Source organism: Cnephaeus nilssonii, assembly GCF_951640355.1.
Source record: "Cnephaeus nilssonii genome assembly, chromosome: 2".
NCBI classification, from domain to species: domain Eukaryota; kingdom Metazoa; phylum Chordata; class Mammalia; order Chiroptera; family Vespertilionidae; genus Cnephaeus; species Cnephaeus nilssonii.
Window position 1 is genome coordinate 62,143,548 of NC_137073.1, and position 23,351 is coordinate 62,166,898.

The 23,351-nt window shown below is 35.2% G+C and overlaps 1 protein-coding gene across 10 annotated transcripts in view; it reads left to right on the top strand.

Annotated features, from left to right (window-relative positions):
• KIAA0825 overlaps positions 1 to 23,351 on the top strand; it is a 366,280-nt gene that overhangs the window by 57,773 nt on the left and 285,156 nt on the right. For 9 of the 10 annotated variants that reach the window (XM_079798899.1, XM_079798896.1, XM_079798902.1 and 6 more), the window contains exons 4-5: positions 537 to 705; positions 3,861 to 4,518. In XM_079798899.1, coding sequence (XP_079655025.1) covers positions 537 to 705; positions 3,861 to 4,518 — 827 coding nt within the window. The remainder of the gene's footprint in view (positions 1 to 536; positions 706 to 3,860; positions 4,519 to 23,351) is intronic. The other variant, XM_079798905.1, reaches the window with a different exon arrangement.

A 23,351-nucleotide genomic window follows, 5' to 3' on the forward strand; every position in this document is an offset into this window, starting at 1 on the left:
CTTAGCTATAATAAGAGTGTATATACAGCATATATATTTTTCAACTTTTAAAATGACAAGCTCCTGGTATCTGCTTTGTGACCTCTTAATATTCCATTTATTGAAGTTTTTCATAATTTTATATAGTCATTTCCTATTAGTAGACAATGTACATTTCTGGTCTTCAGCCATAAAGAGTATTTTGTCTCTGCCTTTCACCCACTGCCTATCAAGAAGACCATTATTTCATTGCGTCTGTACTTGATATTTGTTTTAACACAAAAGAATTTCTAATTTACCTCTGAGCAGCTAAACATCTTGTATTTCCTCTATTGCATTTGAAATGAAACTTCCAGAAATTTTGAACTTTCAGTTTCAATTATGATTGAACATATATGGCCTCTTGGTTATTATTTTCATATCATATGAATGTTTTATAATTTTATAAATTGTATGCAACCAGGTACCACATATAAACATTTCAGGGCCTGTGATATTATGAGATGGAGCTATTACCTACTTTCTACCAAAATAATTTTTTCTTTTCTTTTTTATAGCATAGAACATTGCATTAAAGAAATACAGTCCGAAGTTAACAAACAATGTCCAGATGTGCAGTTACAGACAACAACTGACTGTTTTGAGTGGTTAAATAACTATAATTATAATTCATCCAAGTCACCTTCTATTCCCCATGGAGATTTGATAAAATTTCTCAAAACACTGGTAAAAAGAATAAGTATCTTTGCTTTATAGTGGAGTGGGACGGGTGAATAAGGAATACAATTCATTCAACTTCTATTTGTAAATATTTATTTTAGTGACCATATTAGCCTGTCATTTCTAGGGGTTGGGGTTTATGTTTTGTTTTGTTACTGTATCCCCAGTGTAATCCAGTGAGCTATTTGTTTTTTTTCCTATGATTTTTAACAATAAAATTAAGTTTTATATAAGTGGAGATTAAACATAACTCTTGGCTGATTTATGATGTAACATATACCACAAAGTATATATCTACCACAATTGTTTACCAGAAAAGTTTATATTTATTACATTTTGTGTTCCTTTACTACCATTTTTTCTGAGCTCATTATTAAGCATAATCAGATCACAATTGATTGTATCTATTAAGTAGCCTTTTCTTATCATTCCCTTCATCCTCAACCTGCAGGCATGCCCAGTTATTTTCAATCAAGGCAGCAATTTATATGAAACCACTGTTAATTGGTAGAGAATTATTACATTGGTAATTTCTTGATACTGACCACAATCTATGTTGAATAACATTTTGTAGTCTTCAATAAAAACATTTATTTTATGACCCCTGTATCTACAAAGGTGGTTAGCTTGCAAAAACTATTTCCCAAAGAAACAGCACAAGTGTTAGAAAGCAGTATTTCCAAAGCTATGGTTTTGATTTAATTTAGGGAAAAAGGGGGCACTGTTTTTGTCTAAACATCAAACATTGACTAAGGCAGATGTGGAAAATATCTTGAGGTTGTAGATGGCTTAGGATGATAGAATCAAATGAAAATAGTTTTTGGCTGTCGTTATTATTGCAGATGTCTCTTTAATGTTTACCAAGTAATAAATGGAAGAGAAAGGAAGACTATGTGCCCTGAAGCCTTATTCATTTAAGAAAATCCTCTCACCCATTATCTCTTGAAGGTGGAGCCTTGAAGAATAAATATGGATATAGTTATTCCTTTAATTTCTATTAAGAGGCATGTGTATTGAATTTCATTAATACTGATGTAATAATGCTTTCTCATTTAATTAAAAGCAAAAGCTTTTAATTATCTTTTAATCTGTCACACATAAGTCATTCTGTATTCACTGCAGGGCAAAGGCCGCCTTAGTTTTGCTCAAATTCATTAGACTGATAGACTTGTTTGAGATCTAGGTTTTTTCACATAATTGATCATGTTATTTTGAGGAAAGAGCACATTATTAAAACAGATCCAGATTAAAATGACCTTATTATAAAGTTTTTACATGATAAAATTGTCAATCATTTGTCCAGTATTTTTCATACAAATATTTTTTTCATAGAAAATTTTCTATTTATTACTTATCTAGCTGTTTAAATAAGAAACAGTGGTCCTCATTATAGCAATTATCCTGAAGTTATTTTCTAAATGTAAGCAATCATACTAAATACATATTTTAAACCTTTGTAATCTATTATACTTGATCAAATATTTACAGTTATTGACCACCCTCTATTTTAAATGAGAAGCCCAAGATTGCAGCATTAATATGACTCACTTGCTTTATAGAATTTACTATGCTAATGATACCCTGGACTCTAAGGACATTTCTTTCCCAAAAATATCATGGAGAAGAAAGAGAAGGTCCCGAAAGGCCAATACACTTTATGGCTCCATAGAGTACAGTAGGTTGAACGGGAATATAGGAGAATAAAGCTGGGGATTCATGCTGGGTTCTACACTTCATTATATGTGACGTTCAGAAAGTGACTTAACATGCACTTCAGTGTCCTTATCTGTAGATTGGGATTTTAAATATCTATGCTACATTTCCATAATGAGTAAGACAGAGACTGTATAGAAAAGTGTTTTTAAAATGTTTGTTTTTATTGATTTTGGAAAGAAGAAGGGAGAGGGAGAGAGAGATAGAAACATCAATGATGAGAGAAAATCATTGATTTGCTGCTTCCTGCACACCCCCTACTGGGAATTGAGCCAGCAACCCGGGCATGTACCCTGACCAGGAATCCAACTGTGACCTCCTGGTTCAAGGGTCAATGCTCAACCACTGAGCAACACCGGCCAGGTGAAAAAGTGCTTTTTATATAATAAAATACAATATTAAATCGACATTGCAGTGCTTAGAATGACTGAAAGCACATTCCTAGAATTTGTCCAGGAGTTGTAATCTGGTATCTTTGTCAATAAAAAATTTCAAATACTTCCTGATTTTATGCCACTTGAACCTTGCTTCCATTTTTCTTGCAATCGGCTTGTTGCTACCTAGAGAATATAAGCTAATTTCAGTATTAACTGAAATACACATAATTAGGAAAGTCATTATGTAAAGGGAATGTGTACATGTAAAATTTAAAGTCCAAAAAGAAAGTAATTTTTTTGTCCCTTTACTATTCATAATTACACCTACCATTGTTTTCTCTCAGCATGGAAAGTATAATGAAATTCTCTCATAGCATCTTTTGGGGAAAGATTCTAAGAGTATTGTTTCCCTATTTTGAGTTAGTTATTTCTTTGGAGAGAATTGAAATTTTCTCAGATTAATTTCCAAAGTAAAATCTTTCTTGACATGGCTCTCAAAAAGGAATTTAAATGAAAGTTAGTCTTTAAATGTGTTAAATTTTATTTCTCAGAATGGCAGCTATTAGTAACCCCTGGGCAATACTATATTTAAAGGTCTCCATTTTTATGTTCATTTGGAGTTTTATAATAAGTATACTCATTCAGGCATGAAAATTATCCACCAGCAACTAATTAGGATGTGATCTTGAGCTTATTTTAGGAATACATTTCAATTGATATTTTACTATATGTTTTTATTTAGAATTTTTGAGCTGTAGTTTTTATACTGTCTGTGTTATATCAGTGGTGGATAACAATGAAGGCTAAAATCTATATGTCTAGAAATCTAATTGAAAATATAGTTCATCATCTGGGCTTTGCAAATTTAAACAATGCATAAAGCTAACACTCTAAAATGTCTGACTTGATTAAATGTCAAATGCAAAATAAAAAGCTCACCTTGAAGATCATCAGAGTATTAGTTCTAATTTGAAATGAATTATTATGAAATTTTATATGACTGTAGAATTCTTTTTTCCTGTTATTCCTTTAATTAATCACATTTCTAACATTATAATTTCCTTTCATTAGCAAGATTTGTTGAAGAATGAACAAAATCAGGAAGAAATGATATTGGATTTACTTTGGGACCTCTCCTGCCAGAGCAGCATTTCATTTCCATCAACTCTAAGTGGGACATCTTTCCACTTCCTCTCTAGGACTTCTCTTCATTCTGTTGAAGATCATTCTTCTATGGATGTAAAGTCTACATGGGATGATATAAGATTACATCTTCGACGCTTCTTAGTGGGCAAATTACAAAGCCATAATGAAATAAACAATTTGCAGCAGAAAATTCTGTTGAAAAAGCAGTGCATACAACAACTCTTGTTTCTTTATCCAGAATCAGAAGTTATAGTCAAGTATCAAAATATACAGAATAAACTTCTGCAGAACTGCTTTCCTGCTTATAGCAGGGAATCAAATTTAGACATAATGGTTCATGGATACCAAAGTACAATGCTTAGGTTATACTCAATGATAAAAGAGGATTTTAACACACTGCATGAAATTTTAGCTCCATCCTCAACAGTGAAATTCATTAAAGAAACTTACCTGGATACTGTTACAGAAGAAATGTCAAAATTTCTTGCAAATTTTTGTGAGCTGCAGTTCAAAGAAAGTGCTGCCCGAGTGATTAAAACAAGCAAGAGTTCCAGCAGGCATAGAGGAGCAGTGCATGCTTTGGGTTAGTGATTTTTAAAGTTTTTGTTTGTCTTAACTTAAGGCTTTTGATATCTTTAATTTTCTAACATTTTTTAATTTAGTTAAACCTAATAGAAAACTTGAAAATAAATAAGAAATTAAATATTATGAAATTTATTTACACATTTCTCATATGCATTCCCTTTTCTGTAAATCTAGTAATAGAAGTGTTTTCTTTCCTGTTATTTAAATTATTAAAGATAATGGAAATGTAAGCCAAAAATATTGCCAATAGGAACTTTGGTTTTTTGATTGCATAAAATTTTCAAGGGAACTGTGTGTATGTGTATATATACATATACATATAAACACACACATATATCTATATAATGAAAAAGTATAATTTTTAATCCATTGTATCTTCAAAAGCTGAAGTATTATTAGGTAAAAAAAAATCATGAAAATTTGTTGAAATTTGCATTAATTAAAACTGGAGGTTTAAGATTATAATATTTCAGTCAGCCAATTCCAATAAAGAGTATTATGAAATACTAATTATAAAATTATATATAATTGGTTACAGAGGCATAGCAATTTAGCTACAGCTGGTTTTAAAAGTTCCTTTAATATTGCTATAAAATATATACAAGTAAAAGATGATTTGAAAATCCCTAATTTTATTCAAAAAATAGAGACAAAGGAAAGAAACTGTTGTGATGCAAAAAACTCTTTCCTGTCATCATTTAAATTTCCCACGAGTGGAGAAAAATAAAGGTAAAAAACATAATTATTTTGAAAATGATTAGACATGCTTTTACATAAAACTCAGGTATATTTCTAAATAGGTTTATAAACTATATTTTTAAGTATTTGAAAATTATCATTTGCTGAATTGCTATCTTTGACTTCATGATCACTTTATACAAATTTATATAGCTCACTATATTTTTGCTTATCTTCCTTAATAAAATGCAAGAGTACCAAATAACTCTGATATATGAATTTTCAAATAATTTAATGTTTTCTCTTGAAATTTTCTATTTTCCTCCAGAAGTTGTAACACATCACAGAACAGAGCTGCATCAGTCAATTTTAGGTGATGTCAGAACATAAAATAGGTTAATTCAGGAACAGTACAATTTTACTCAAAGCAAATAGATTTTCATTTTGTTAACACAAATTTTAAAAGCACTACATGAGTGTACTTATTTTATAAAGTTTTTAATATTCTCTAAAAGAATTTCTGCTTTCTTATAACGTGTTTTCAATGTGAAAGTTTTTTATGTGCTAAAAATAGTTTATAACAGAAGAAAAGATCCATATGGTTGAAAATATGTATAAGTTGTTTGGAGTCTTTAAGGCTGATATTAAGGTGTTTTCCCATTTGTGAGAGAAAACTATGTATGTCGGCTTTAATAACAAAATTTGAAACATTTTCTACAAGTCAAGGTGCACTGATCTTTCTCAAACTCCTTTATCTGAACTTTGGTATAAATCACTTGTTACATGAATGAGTTCCATATGTCAGGCACTGTGCTAAGTACATTACATTCCTTATTATCCTAATTTCATAAACAAGGAAAGCAGCTTAGATTAGCTTGCCCTGGATCATGTTGTACAGAGGCAGGATTCATATGGAGATCTTTATGTCTCTAAGACCTATGTTATCAACCACTATGCTATCGGACCTTTTCTGAAAGTGTATAACTAAATGCTTGTCATTTGCAAAAGAAATTTTAAACAGTACTGTTTGGGTGGGCTCCCTGAAAATTCAGTTCAGCTCTATGGGGCACTTACCATAAACAAGCCATTTAGCAGCTACCATGTCTAAAGTTCTGAGCTAGACATATTAAGGGAAAGAAAACTAAATGAGTAATTGCCGCTAATGCTCTATATACTGCTAACCCAGCTCCAAATCGATCAACATTACTAATATTTGACCCAGTGACCAAATTTTATTTATTAAATAAATACAGTTTAAGATGAGTAAAATCATAACAATTTATTAATATTTATTAATAAAACATAATAATTTATATTTATTTTGAATAAAATCTAGATTGGTTTGAATGGGTTGTATGTTATATTATCTTTAGTATATGTTTACTAGAGACCTGGTGCAAGAAATTCGTGCACTTTAGGAGGGCGGTTCCTCAGCCTGGGCTGTGCCCTCTCACAGTCCGGGAGCCCTGCAATCGATAGCCCCAAAGAGGCAAGCCCTGCCCACCCAGCTGGGGCTCCGCAATGGATCGCCCCTGCAGAGGGAGGCTTCGCCCACCCGCCGCAGCCTGCTGGTTGGTGGCCTGGGCCTCCCTCTTTGGGGAGATCGTGGAGCCCCCCAATTGATCGATCACCCACTGGCCAGTGGCCTGGGCCTCCCTCTGCAGGGTGATCATGCAATCGATTGTGCCCTGCAGAGGGAGGCCCTGCCCACCTGCCGCAGCCCACTGGTCAGTGGCCTGGGCCTCCCTCTTTGGGGCAATCGTGGAGCTCCCCGATTGATTGATCGCTTTGCCAGCTGGTGGCCTGGGCCTCCCTCTGTAGGGCACTCATGGGGCAATGGTGGGGGCCACACACCCCCCCTGACCAATTGCATTGCACCCACCTTGGCTGGCCTGGCACCAGTGTGTGTCATAGCATGATCTGGAACATCGTCCGGACGGTTGTTCTGATGTTTGGTCATTCAGTCGATTTGAATATTACACTTTTATTATTATAGATATCTTTATGCTCACCAAGTCTTTGATATTTTGTCTGAAACTAAAGAAAGACATTCCTTAAGTAACAATAGCTAACATTAGTTGGGTCAGACATTGATGTACATTATCATATTTAACCTCTCATTATCTCATCTCATCTACTCAACAAGCTAGGTACCATTGTTTATTATTTGTATTGTATAGTGAGGAAACTAAGGCATAGAAATAATAAGTAATTTACTCAAGGTTCCCAAGTGAAGCTAGGATTCAGACTCAGGTCTGTCTTACTCCGGAGACCTTACTCGATGACAGTGTTCTACTGCCTAGAAAAACAGGATGGAAATAGCACATTCCATTAAAAACACTGTTCTGTGTGCTAACTCTACTTTAGGGGTCATTTTTGTTTTACTTTTCTCTAAACTATCCTACCCTTTTCTCATTTGAAAACTACATAATGCCAATTTGAAAGTGTTTGCTAATAATTCCTATTTTGTGATCTGTTGCTATATCTTAAGCTAGCCTGGTATGTATGCTAGCCTCTTTTGTTTCAAGATTTATTGAGATATAATTAACATCTAAAATTGTATAAGTTTAAGATGCACAGTGTTTTGATTTGATACACTTATATATTAGGAAATAGTTACCATTGTAGCATTAGCTAATACCTCCATAACATCACATAATTAGCATTACTTTTTAGTGGTTAGGAGGACAGTTAAGATCTACTCTCTTAATAGCTCTCAAGTATCCTATCTAATAAAGAGGGAATATGCTAATTGACCATCACACCCTCACAAAGATGGCGGCACCCACAGCCAATAAGGAGGGAATATGCTAATTGACTGCCACGCCCTCAAAGATGGCAGTGCCCAGTCCCCTCAGCCCCGCCAGGATGGCAGGCACGCGCTCCCAGGCAGGTACGGCTGCTCCACACACCTGCCTCTGGAGTCTCCTAGTCCCCTCAGTCTGCCAGCCACCCAGGGCCGGCCCAAGGCACAGGCAAGCTTTGGATGTTGGCTGCCCAGCCACCCAAGGCCGGCCCGAGGTGCAGGCAAGCCTCAGGTGTCGGCTGCCCAGCCGCCCAGGGCTGCTCAAGGCTCAGGGAACCAGGGCTGGCCGAGGCTTGCGCTGCCGGCAGTGGCAGCAGCAGAGGTGTTACGGGGGCGTTGCCTTCCCCTGATTGCTGGGTCACCTCCTGCCCCTGAGGGCTCCCGGACCGTGAGAGGGGGCAGGCCAGGCTGAGGGACCCCCCACTCCAGTGCATGAATTTTCTTGCACTGGGCCTCTAGTATAACATTATTGCTAACTATAATAATAATTCAGCATATTTGATTACCAGAACTTACTTATCTTCTAACTTGAAGTTTATACCCTCTAACCAGTATCTCTTCTTTTTCCTCATCCCTTGATAACCACCCTGATACTCTCTGTTTCTACAAGAAAATAAGCAAAAAGTCTAACATTCAAAAGTTCTTTCCCTAAGGAATTGGTGGTGTTTTATGTTCTTTCCACTAAAGGTTGTAGAATCTGTGAAAATTATTTATTTTATTAAAAACTATTGGAAAAAAGACTGTATATGTGTATGAGAGGCGGGTGTATGTTTTGTGCTTGAGTAAATATGTAGTATTATGCATAAGCGCATATATCTTTATTTACCTAAAATGTTTTCTGCTGCGTGGACTCTTATTTTTCTGACCCAATTATTCACCATTAAATGTTATAAGGCCTCTGAATTTTAGTTCTAAAGACAGTAAGACAAGAAAGATGGAACATATATTTTGTGAGAGAAAGTAGATACAATTTAATTTGAGTTCTATTTTTGCTTCCATACAGCAACAATTAGCAAATACTAAATTGCACTCAATTATTGACTTCCTCCCTTTTTAGAACACCTGTGTGTTCTTCCTAAGGGTGGAAAGAATATTTCACTTGTTACAGCCTCTAATTATGACATTCAAATACTGAGGATGATAGATAAAAATGACTCACATTTTGGTTTCTCATGAGGGGTCATAGGTCAGTTTGAGATTTATATACCATATTAACCATTCAATCACATTTTTAAAACTGATAAACTGAAAAAGAAAGGATTAAGACACTGAGATTTTAAAATAATATTTTTTATCTGGAAAAAGAAATTGTCTAAAACTATATGTTAACAGCGGAATAAAAATTATTGCAAAAATATTGAAAAGTTCAGACTAAAATTATTCTAAAAGTGGACAGATTCACTTTCCAACTATTCTATATTGAACAAAGAATATGAACAAATAATAAACATGAGGTTGCTGCAAACCAGAAGGTCACATTCTATAGAAAGTCAGCTGCTAACTTGCTATGGAACATTTCTGAAATTTTTATGAATTCCGTTCTCCTCTGTGAAAATTATTTGTTACTATATATTTTGAACTTATGAGCATAAAAATAAGTGCTAATTCTTAGGTCTCTTGTTTTATATAAAAACATAGGTTTTTATGTTATATGTCATGAATCCCTAAATTCTTGTTTAATAAATGGTGGGGCAAAAGGTTCATAGTTGTTCAACTGTTACAACTGGTTGACTGAACGACCGGTCAACTGGTTGCTATGATGCGCACTGACCACCAGGGGGAAGATGCTCAATGCAGGAGCTGCCCGTGGTGGTCAGTGTGCTCCCACAGCCAACCTGCCATGGCCGGCCAACCTCCCTCGGTCCCTCTCCCTGGCTGGCCAGCCCCTATTGGCCCCGATCAGGACTGGGCGAGATGGCCCTGATCAGCTCTGCTTGCCAGCCAGGCCAAGGGACCCCACCCACACACGAATTCATGCACCGGGCCTCTAGTATGGAAAATAATATAATAATTAGTAAATAATAATACAAGAATAAATTCTATTTCATGTACTCACAGCTGTAAACTTACTCTTGCACCATCATGTATGGTCATTTTCCAGTGGACTATTTAAATGTTGAATATTACTCAATTAACATTTTTTTTCTCAGGTTCTCAGAAAATGTAATATGTGGCTTCTGGTTATTATATTATTATTCTGTTATTAGAATCTAACTTTTTTTCCATACATTTTCAAGACAAAGAGGGTAAAAACAAAGATTGGTAAGAGTCCTTTAAAAATGGAATCTTTTTAACTGGAGACTGAGAATTTGAATGGTTGACCCAGCACTGCAACCTTCTTTATTAGGAAAATCAACTTGCAAAATGTACATTATGATAGAACAGTTTCATCATCATTAAATATAAGTATGAAAATCTTTGACCATCAGTGTTACATCTAAGTCAAATATTTGGTATAAAGCATCTTTTGTCTCAAAGTAGTTGTCATTTAACATCTGCACCTAAAATTTTTGAACTTGAGTAATCTGCGTCTTTTATACATGGGACTGTTAAAATTCTTTATCTAAAGAAGCATTTTCTGAGTATGGACTGGTCTCTCTGCACAGGAATTTATACAGGAGAAACTACTGGTAGCTTTAAGAGTCATCCAATCAATCCCTCACAAGTGGAAATAGAAAATAATTCTTGGCTTAGGTAGGGTAAAATGTTTAAAACTTATAATGGATTTCCAGTCAGAAGTCCCTTTGCCTCTGTGCTTGTTAAAATTTAATCTCTATTTGTTTATACATATATTTTTAATTTGCTTCTGGTCTTACCAAAGCATTCATACGAACTTTGATGGTTGGGCTATCTGAATGAAGATCATGTAAGGAAATGAAAAATTATTGAAAATTATGTACAGTATATTGTCTCAATCTAAAGCAAAACTGGTCCATGTCTGTTTTTGAAATTTCTTTGCAACATTGAGTAAAAAAAAAAAAAAAAAGCCCTTGTCTATTATTTAGATAAATATAGTCTACCCTATTACTAGTTTAAGCATAATAGAACAATAGGAAGTACCAAGTTATCGGGTAAGAGCCAGTGAGAGATGAGGATCTAATAAGGGTTTGTAATTATGACGACAGTGATATAAAAGACTAAATAATTTGAATTTTTTTATATTTTAGATTTCTGTAACATGATATACTGAGCTGATTTTAGGATAACTGGCATTATATTATTTGTCCTCCAAGGTAGAAATTACTTTAAGTTTAAAATTCAGTATGAGGGCCGAAACCGATTTGGCTCAGTGGCTAGCACATTGGCCTTTGGACTGAAAGGTCCCAGGTTCGATTCTGGTCAAGGCCATGTACCTTGGTTGCGGGCACATCCCCAGTAGGGGGTGTGCAGGAGGCAGCTGATCGATGTTTCTAACTCTCTATCCCTCTCCCTTCCTCTCTGTAAAATTCAGTATTAGCATTTCTTTTTAGCAAGAAATAACAATGCTAATTATAATGATTACTGGAGTAAAGAATTGTTGAGGTTTGAGAAATAATCTACCCTAAAAAGAGGAGAAATTACCTCCAAATATTATGAAGACCATTGTCAGAGAAAGTTATATTATAAAATTGTTTCATAGTGTCTTCCTAAACCTTTTTTTCCAAATTATACCAAAATCAATTATAATCATCATTTTAATGTTCTTTAAAAATTTTTTAAATCTTTATTGTTGGAAGTATTACATATGTTCCCTTTTTTCCCCACAATAAAATCATAACCCTTCAGCTATTTGAAGAGAGTGTACTTTTAATGGGCATTTTGCTTATCATTTTTCTTAGTCATGGTTACAAAAACCATAAAGTTCACAGTGATTGGTACATTGGTCTAGTTAGTGGAGCTGGGCCCTGAAGAGAAATAGGAAAATACAGCATTCACAGCCCTTTTAAGATTTAATAGCTAAGGTTTAATGTGGAATCAGTATGTAAAAATGAGAATATTTTTTGCTCAACTTTATAGACAAAACTTACTGCACAGATTTGGGTGAAACCTATGTTTAGTCAGTCCCTCTAAAGAGATTTGTGTTGTCTTTATTGAACTTGAGCAGTTGGCCTTAATATTTCATTATTTGGATTAAACATATGCAAATTTATACAAGCTTTCTATGTTTATTGATGAGTGATAATCTTGTGTTTTGCCTTATTTCTTTGACATATACAGTAGAGAACAAAATATAAAGCACTTGTAGGGATTTGAGTTACAAAACATACATACTTCTTGACTTTTATGACTATATCTGAAAACAGAATTACTAAAAACAAAATTTAGTGAAGGTCATTTAGTTATGAATCAATGTGAATTTGTTTTTTTATTTTTTGTTAAATTTTGATAAGGTTTCTGGGACACAAAAAGGAAACCAGAAATCAGACAGATGTTGGAAAACATTAAATACCCTGATAAGGTTTGCATCCTTGTGGTTTTCTCTGCTGTCCTGATAGTTCTTCAAGGTTCTGTCATTTTCAATCAACGGAAAGTACATGTGATCAGTATATCTGATAAACTTGTCAATGCCTCTAAAGCAGGATTCCCCAACCTATTCAATTCAGACCCCACTGCTTCATTTCAAGTATCATCTTGATAAGACAGAGTCATGTCACGGGCATCTGTGTATAGCCAGCTCAGTCTACAACTAATTTGTGCAGGAAAAAATTAAATCAGGAGGTAAATTATTTCATGATTGCTCATTCCCAACAGAGTTGGGCATCATTCTGAAGAAAATATCAAATAATTGGTTTCAGGCCGTGTCGGACACATGCAATTCCCTTCTCTAATGGCTGTGTGTGGTAGCAGCAGGCCTCAGGGGTCAGCAAAGAACTGGAAATAGCTTAGTGCCAGGCACCGCAATAGAGAGACGGAGCACATAGGAAATGAAGTGGCAATAAGTACAATCCATAGGGGAAATGTGCTTCACTTGGAGTTTAATATATCGGTTCAGAATCTGGCAGGAAGCCATGCAACAATTGTTTACCTTTTTTGTCAGCATCTGCATCTGTTCTGTTTTGTAAACAGCACTTAACTCTCAGTCGGTAAATGGTGGAATCAATAATAACTGTTAAGGGATTTCCTTAACACCCCCCCCCCTTTTTTTTTATTCTATAACAAATGTACGCTACAAACCATGTTTGCCTTAGATTAACAAGAAACAGATATTAACAGGGTCAAAAGGATTTGGTCAGGAACATTTTATAGCTTCTTAGGTTTACAGTAATTACATTTGTGTGATTTGAATGTATTTTGTAACCTATCCAAATTAAACTGTTAAAAAAATGCTAGCAAGCAGTAATGAAGATGATTTTTTACAATTATCTTAAGTACTGTTTATAGAAAACTGCCGGCACTGTTTGTAATAATTTAGTTCTGTGCAATATTGTATATTACAGCTGTTATGCAGAAATATTAAGTTGCCTTTTTCAGTTTTAGGAAATTAGTGATTATATCCAGCAGTACTAATTATTTTAAACATACAGTTATTAAAAAAAATTACACACCACAGTGAGACATAAAAAAGGGTCTATCTGTGACTAGAGGCTATAAAACTAAATGTATCATTAGTAAATGCAAAAGAAAGAATAACACTACTCCTAAGTTCACTGTCTTCAGGGACCTGAGAAGATGGATGCTGTCATAAATGCAGGATTGTTATAGTAGTTATGGCATCACTTAGAGTGAATATCACCAAGATCAGAGGAACACATTATTGCTAATGGGATTTGTGCATGCATCTCCCCATGTACTACTTTGAAAATTTGCTCCTTAAAATTTCCCCATACACAATTGCTAAGTTTCCTTGTTTTTACTTTATAAAACTACTTCATATCTCATTTAACCCAAACCTAATTTTGTTTTCTTCTGTTTTTACTTATCTAATAAGCATTAAATCTTGAGCTTTTTGGTTAATTTTTCTCAATGTATGACTTCTTTAATCTTTCATTCAGTTACCATAAACCACAAATAAAATTTGGGTCACTTAATTAAAATTTATATTCTTCTCCCTTTTTTTAAAATCTTATACTTCTAAGTGTTCAGCATGAATTTTTCAATTTTCTGGGCAATCATTTTGCTGTTTCACTTTTATCTAAATTATTTTGGCCCACATTTGTTGGTAGTTGGTCATATTTTTTATTGAATAGATTGAATTAGAAATTAGAATTTGGAAATTTGGATACTATCTTTCTTAACTCCTCTTGAGACTAGAATGAACTTTGGCTTCATTTTCTTGACTGTACATATCATTTATTTGGCCTGCTATCACTGTGTATGACTAGTTAACTGATAGTAATATATATGCAAACAAACTATATGTACATTGTAAATTCAAGGTTATAACTTAGAATATCTAGATTTTGGTGCTTTCATCATCATCTGAATCATAATCCAGATTTCATAAATTTGGACTTCAAACCTATTTACTTGAATGAAGTATACCATGTTTTTAGGCTTAGAAAGTAGAAAAGAGTTGCTTTTTGTAAGTGTGCATTCTATCCTAAGATAGAGAAACTACATTACTAAATTAATTCCATTATGACATTTATATGATTTAGTAAAAATGAAATAATATTTAACACTATTACTTATTTTGATCTAAAATATGAAGAAAAAATCATATATAATTTATACTTTATTTTTTATTGTTGAAAGTATAGAAAGATTTGTCTCCAGATTAGAGACTGCCATTGAAAACCATAGAAAAAATTTAAAAGTCAATTCTCATCTTTTATAATTACTTTCTTTACCAAGAAAAATGGTCACGTTATCAAATATCCCTACAAATTTAGAGAATAAAAAGGTGACAGACTTTAGCCTTCATTGTCTGTGCTTTGCCTCTTTAAAAATCTACTTGATAGAAATTATCTCTTTTGCCATCTCATGTTAAATAAGTCACACCCTAATCTTTTAACATGCAAGTTTAACCCTTTGCACTCGCTTGCTTTTTTCTCGATTCCTTTATTCTACTCGGGATTTAATTTTTTAAATACCCCAGATTTTACAAAGTGCAGCAGTAGAATAAAAAACTGGAGTTTCTTTTCATACAAACTTATTTATTTGGATTTTTTTATATTTCAAATTATTGGTACATTCAATAACCGTCACACTCGACATCCGAGTGCAAAAGGTTAAAACTGTTATGATTGAAATTTTCATATCAAAGGTCAAAATGTTCAAAGTTTTATAATTCTAAAATAATCCAAGTGGCTATCCTGCATTATGATAGTATTAACTATCTCTAGCAGAGCTTGAAAATTGTAATGGTTATTATATCCTGATGGAATATGTAAGGCATTCATGGAGTGATGGGTGTTGTCTATGGATCATTAGCTAATTTTAAAAAATTGATTCTTAAAGGTACTCCTTTGTTGTATTAGGTGAAGGCAATAATCATTATTCCCCAAGCAAAAGGAAAATTAAGTGCTAATTAGCAGGTTATGAAGTGTGCAATTGTAGTTAGAGCCTAAGCAGTATTTTCCCATTGGTAGCAAGTGCTATCTGGGGACACTAGAGTCAACAAATTGATTGCTGATAACTAATTGTGTTTCCAAACCCTGCCAAGTATTATCAAAGGTCATGTTGTGACCCAATACCAGAGCAAAGCTTGGTATTGAAATCTTAACTTGTAACAAAGTTTGAATTTTCTCCTAAATTATTTTAGAGTTTATCCTATGATTATTGACATGTATGTTTATCATTAATTGGACATTTTCCTTTAAGTACTTGAAGTTTTTATTCAATTATAGTTTATTTCCATATGTTTTTTTAAATTTATGATAGATCTCTGAAAAAAAAAAAAGATAGATGTAGCCCTATTTATACTAATTTGAAAAGAAGTTGCATGTAATTAGCTTTCATAGTCATCAAATAAAATTGCTTAGTTATCAATGTTTTCACAGTTTGGGGCATCTAATCTTTATTGGTGATGTGGTGGAGCTGATGTATTTCATGCTTAATTATTATGCCATAGATTTGATCTTGAAAATTGGCTTTTAAGATATTTTAAGTTGGTATCGCTATGAAATATAGGGTTGAGTACTGAGATTAACTTTTTAATATCACATGGACATAATTCTAAATGTTAACTTTGATTTATAATTCACATAAAAGAATTCTGAAAAGGCAGTCTCTGTTAATATAGTTTGTGTTTTCTCAGGGAAAGAACAGATTTGTACTTTTTCCCCCCAATAGTTAGACTTCATAAAATCTGGTCTTCATCTTGAAACACTCACAAAAATAGGATTGTTCATCTAATATCACTTTGGAATCACTCATGCCACTTTGTGATAAAAACAAAGAGACACAGCTGCTTCTCCAATGTATCACATCTAGCCTCCTAGCCTCCCAGTGAATTTCAAGCGAAGAAGTCTCACTTTGGCATACTGGAAATCTTGGCTCTCCAAACAACTGTAAATGGCTGCTTTCCAATCCTTTTCATGGTATGAGTGAAAGCAAATACCACAAGTGATTAAAGAGAGGGACTTGACAACTTTCACTCCAGTGTATTATTCATTGTCCCATTTGAGACAAGCACCACAGGGCAACCCTTAGTCCTACACGAAATTCCCATTTCTTGCTCAAATTTACTTCTTCTCTGATACTTCTTCAAACACTTTGGAGAAATGTGATCTTATCAATGAATGCTTTACTTAAGGTATCTTTAAGGGCCTGATAATATTCTGTTTATTTCACTTGTTAAAATTAGAGCAGTTTGCAAGCTGATCTTTTGAGGCTCTTTTCTCCCTTAGCTCCTTTGAATTTTCAGTGTCTGTGATCATAATCCTTGGTACACAGGCTGAAATCATAGGCATCTCCCACAGCATTCCTTTGCGGAGCCCTGTCACTTTGGACCAATGGTGAGGAAGTCTGGCTCTGAGATGTCTAGCTCCCTGGAAGATGCCAAAAGTTGGAAAAATCAGAGTGGACTCTTCCTCATTAGGAAGATACTCATATTTGCTTCTCAAGTGGTAGGGCCTTCCTTCTGAACCCTTAGGAGAAATCAGAGAGGTTCTTGAATTGAGTTTCTCTAAAGATAACCAAGAAGGGGAAAAGGAATGCTTAATGGATGAGTAAGAGCTTAGAAGCAGGACTAGACTGTCAGATAGATAATGGAGTGTGAGTGCTGTGGAAGGAGCTAGAGCAGAGATGAGACATTCCTGCTGAGGACCCACCTTCAGGGGAAGAAGACCTTAAGGGGAAGACTGCATCCTGATTTGTAGGGCGGTGGGGCCTCACCTGGGGCCTTCCCAGTTAGAGAAGAACCCAAAGGTCTGTGGTCAGGAGAGGAGGGGACCAGAGGGGAGGCGGCTCCACTTCCACAATGGACACCAGGAGCATTTCTGGAGCCCTGGTTTGTTTTGTTTGTTTCAGAAATAATAATACAAATTTGTGAAAAAATGAAAGCCTTGAATATGTTTCTTTGTATTAACAAGGGGGAAAGAAATGATAAAATTGAGATTGTTTAGATTGTTTATGAAAATGTTATGGGGAGACTCATTCATCATTTAGGAAATTACGTGAACAGGGCCGGATTTACATTGGCAATGGAAGAAAGAACAACTAGGATTTTGAAAACACATTACAGTATTTTTACTTTTTGTACAGTCCTTAGTGCACAATTAAACATGTAAAGTTATGCTAAATTATAGACACCTGAAATAAAATGAAAATAAAGTGATCTATTGCTAGAACTACATTTTTTTAGGAATGATTTTATTACTTAAAAAAGTATCAGAGTAATAAATTTTTAATAAAACTTAAAACCACCAAATATATATTAAGGAGAAAGTAGAGTCCTCACATTTCCCCCTCCATTCCCAATCCCCAGGATCACCAATCTTATTTAAACTTTGTTGAATATTCTAGAATTTTGTTATGCACATATAAGAATTAATATATAAATCTGTGTTTTAAAAAATGAGATCAAACTAGACATATTGTTCTGCAATGTGCTTTTTTTCATTAATATTTCATGACCTCCTCCCCTGTCAGTGCAATCTGGTCTGACATTCTTTTCAGCAGCACCGTGGTATTCCATAATATAGATGTAGCATGATTTATTTGCATATGGCTAAATTTAAAATGATTTTATCAGATTTGTTGACTCACTGGATTTAGAAAAATATTAATTTTTTTCTTCCCAAAAGGAATATCAGTACATGCCCAATGTTATATAAATACAATACACATACACACATATAAATGTGTGTGTGCATGTACACAGTTTAAGTATATAAAGTAAAAATTGTTAGATCTCTTTTGCCTCTCTGCACTTAATTGTAGCACCCTAAATTAATCCCTATTAATGGTTTGGTTTGTACCCTTCCACGCTTACACATGTGCATGTACTATATCTCTACATTCTACAAATTCCTCTACAATTTTTAAAAACTTACTATATCATGGACCTCTTTTGTCTCAATATGCACAAAATGATCTGCATTATTCTTTTTACAGGCTGCGAGCCATTGTGTTGTATGATTATGTAATTATGTAATTATTTAATTAACTAACTCCTATTGATAGATATTAGGACTTTCACAGTTTCTTTTCTTTGTATACTCATGTTAGTATCTTTGAAAGTTTTATTCCTATAAGTGATATTCCTGAGCCAAAGAATTAGCTAATTTAAATTTTGATAGGTAAATTAAAATTGCCCCTGAAACCAACGTGTATGTGTGTATATATATATATATGTATATATGTATATATATATGTATATATATATGTGTATATATATATATATATATATATATATATATATATACTCACTGAGTTCTAAATATAAATATTCAGAAGCATAAATATCTAGGTTGATGCATGTTTTCATTTAGACATCAGTTCATTATGATTTTGTGTGTGTGTGCTAAAATTTCTATGCTTGCCTGCCTCCTCCTGGATTATCAAGGTTATTGCTTTCTTGTCAGATATCCTATCATGGCAAAAATAAAAGGGGAGAGGGGTCTGGGCAAAGGGAGGGAGAGGAACTTAATGCTCAATGTCTTGGAGCTTTGGAGTCAGACAGACGTGGCTTTGCATTCTAGCTTTGCTACTCGGCAGCTATGTGGCCTTGCATAGGTTGCTTGTCTTCTATGAGTGTCAGTCGTTTAATCTATAAATGGTAGATTTATAGATTATAAGAGATGCAAATGATAATAAAACCTACTTCATAGTGTATTAAGTATTAACATTGATGTTATATATAGTGTCTGGCACAAACTAAGCACTTCATTATATCATTATTTAAAACATATACATATATACATACATACATATATGTATATAATGTTAAACTGACAAGGTGACTTGCCATCATATATTAATACGGTGTTCCTAAATACCACTGTGATAAAGGGCTGCATATTTGTTATTTCTAAATCAATTTCTCATTGCCTACTTCATTTTCTTTAAAATGCTTCATATAATGTTCTCTGGAAGTGCTGTATTAACTTTTTTCAACTTAAAATAAATAATGATCATCGAATGAGACTGAATTAAAATAATAGATGTACGAGGGATCTCTTTTGTTTATCCTCATGACTCTGACCATCACAACATGTGAGTGACTGCCCCACTGAGCTCCAGCACTGACCCCACCCACAGCTTCATGCTTCTAGAGCTAAATGCCTGCTCATTTGGTCCCTCAGCTGTTCCACAGGCACTTCAAACACAGCATGGATAAACGGGAGCTTTTCATTCCCCTGATCCCTGCTCCTCTTCCCCAATTCAAGTTAATGCCACTAATAATTTCTAAAGCAGAAACTGTGACACATCTCCCTGTCTGCCCCCCTTTCTCACCATCAAAATGATCCCCAAGGTTATGTATTTGCTTCACCCCTTGAATATTTCCAAGTCTATTTCTTCCTCTCCATTCCTGCCATCAAGGCCCAATTTAGGTCTTTATCACCTCTCTATTTGAGCTGTTAAAATAGTTTTGTTTTACAATTGAATTCCTTACCATTACTTGTAGTTTCCTCTAAAACATCTGCCCAGCATACACCACTCTCCTGTGTGCAGCTCTTCAATGGCTCCTCATCACTGTCAGCATAAAGCCCCAACTATTCAGTATTACGAATCAAGCCCTCCTTCACCCAGCACCTGCCTTCTCCAGCCTCATCCCATGCCTCTCCCCACCTCATATTTCTCAGTCTCTAGTCCTGTCTCCTACCTCTTTACCATCCTCCTTCCTTTCTTGCCTAATTCCCATTGATCCTTTATGACAGTTCATGTGTCATTTCTTCCAGGAAGTTTTATCTAAGCTAGAGCCTCTATTCCATGCTCCCACAGTATCTCCATATGCCTTTCTCAAAGCTCTTAGCATATTCTATTAAAATATCTAATTAGGGGTCTGTCTTCCCATATGGACCCGAAGCACCTCAAGGGCAAGTATTATTTATTTTCCCCAGCACCCAATCCACTGCCTAACACACGACAGGAGTTCAATGAATATTTCTTAATTGATTCATTTTCTTCATTTCCTTGAAATAAATCAGTATCTGGAAGTATAATGTACTCGCCAACTAATCAACTTATTAATTGAGTCCCTACTATTTAAAAAATATTCTGCAAAGATTAATAGGCATTCCAAAAAGTGGAAGACCCTTGCTTCCCATCTAGACTGAGAAATAAAATATGAATATATAAAAAGCTGCTGGTGGAGCATCCATCTTATATAAAAACTGCTGTTTGAAATTTTAACCCTGCTTTTTGGCTTCTGTAAATGCTTGCTTGGTTAAATAATAAGGAAAATAAGACTACTCCCACTTCAGAGAGGCCATTAAACCTTCCCCGGACGAAGTTGTCAGTGCTGGCACCAGGCCAGGCCTCTGGTTGAGGTCTCAAGGCCCCAGCACATAGGGGCTCTTTAAGAACTTGCAAAAGGGGGCCAGAAACACCCCATATTTGGGAGACAAAGAAGGTAAAAACATATAAATAGGGAAAGTTCCTCCATGTTGGGGCCCAGAATTTGAGAGACATTATCCTCTGGACCTGCGTGTAATAAATGTAACTATCTCTCTAAGTGTTGCTTGGTTCTTCTCCGGTTTTCTGTAACACTGGGAGTTATGCAGACAAGCAGCAGAGTTCTGAGAGAGTGATTCCAGGAGGTAGGGGTTCCCTCTGACTTCCATCCAGGGTGATCAAGATGAATTGGGACTGTGTTGGTTGCAAACGGACAGTATCTGGAGTAGCAGAAAGCGGAAAGAGATGAACCACAGTGTTCACTTTCTGCTGCTTTCCTATGATGCAAAGCAGAGAATGTAAACAGAACGGAGAGTTAAATTACAAGGCACAACAGAAAGAAAATGCGGGCCTCGTTTCTCAGGTCTCCTGGCTTCTCCCATCTCATCACTCAACCCTGAGAATTGCGACACGGTGTCTTAGTCTGTAGCTCAGGCTTACTCTCTACCACCCATCTTCACCCACAGCTCAACTCTGGAGCAGTTCATTACATTTCTTTTGCAGAAAAAATAAAACAAAACTGGTTTTCTCTAGCAATTGTTTCTGAAGTTTGAAATCAATTTATTATCTTCAAGTGCCTTCAAATCTAGAACTGAAAAAGACTAACTCACAAAGCAATATGAAAGGGGAAAAATAGATAATACCATATTAAATTAATTTTATAAGACTAAGTGCATTAGGAATCCAGGGAAGGGAGATTTTTGTGTAAGGAAGAGCAAGCTAGAAAAACCTAATGAAGGATTTGGACTTGAGTTTGGCCTTGAAGGATGAGCAGGCCTTATGTAGGCAGAGGGAAAGGAGAAGAGCTTCCCTTGTAGTTCAGACATAGCAGTGGGAGAGGTCACTGTTGGAGACTGTGAAGCGACTGGCACATAGGACCTATTGTACATATTATTGACAAAGGCATTAGCCAGGGCTCTGAGCTTGCAAGTGACATACTTGTTCTCCCATTCCTCAACTCTGCTTCTTATGCTAAAAAAGGGAGGGGCATTTATTAAAGAAGAATGTGGTAATTCACACAATATAGAGCTAAACAATTAAATCTCTGGAAGAATAGAAACGGGAGGATTGCTAGAGGCCTGAGCAACTTGTAATTAGCTTTCAAGCTGTATTTCACCATCTGTTGCTTTTGTTACTCTCCAATGCGATGACTTCATTCTCAAGCCAGTTTCTCCACTCAGTAGGGTATGTACCGCTGACAGCTTCCTGCTCATATCCTAACAGCTTTCCTGTTAACCTCTGTTCAAAATGTCTTAAGGGGGGGGGGGGGGGGGGGGGCTGGCCAGTATTGCTCAGTGGTGAGAGTGCTGGCCTGTGCACCAAAGGGTCTCAATTTCCAGTCAAGGGCGCGTTACCTCAGTTGAAGGTACAATCCGCATGTGTGGGAGGCAACCAATGGATTTATCTCTCTCACATCGATGTTTCTCTCTCCCCCTCCCTTCTTACCTTCTACTCTCTCTAAAGATCAATGGGAAATATATCCTCAGGTGAGGATTAACAAACAAACAAAACAACAAAGTCCCAAGGGGTCCTCTGATTAGCCAAGGGATCAGCTTATCCCCAGAAAGGGAAAAACGGTGCTAGGCAGACAAAAGCTGTGTCAAATAAACAGATAACCGAATAAGGTGATATATGGCATACAGGCAGATTACAGAGTCTTGAAAACCAGTCTTTGATGTTGAAATTATACATGTTTGTTCAAGTTTTAAAGTAACTTGAGAGAAGTGTTTCAGAAATAGAACTTGTCCAGTGATGTATAAGATCTCCTGAGCTGGGAGAATAAGAAAACCTCCTAGAAGATCATTTTCCCCCCCGAGAACCCAAGTGTGAATTTTGATGAGCGTTTATACTGCAGCAAAGCCTTAAAAATTGAGAACAGGACTGCTAGGTGGGAGGACACAGAAATCATGGAGAGGCGATAGAGTAATAGTTCTCAGGATGTGATTTCCAAATCAGCAGCGACAGCATCACCTAGAACATGGGACCAATCTAAATTCTCATCAGGCTCCCCCCAGACTCACTCAATCAGAAACTTAGGGGATGGCCTGGCAATCCCCGTGTTGACCGCTCTCCAGGGAATTCTGATACCTACTACAGCTTGATACCAATAAGGTGCATTTCAAAAGCTACTTTGAGTTTTGTGACCTTGAGCAATTCCTTTGACCTCTTCATGCTTGGGGGTAAATGCTAGTATTGGTGCTTTCTTCACAAAGTTGATATGATTAGTGTACTAGTAAATATAAAATAAAATAAAGTATTTTCTATTATTATCATTGATAGAGCTTGTTGTTTGAAAGAGAAAAATAAAAGATGATTCCTAAAATTGGCTGAAGAATAGATTGGCTCTAGTTGACGGCCAAAAATGG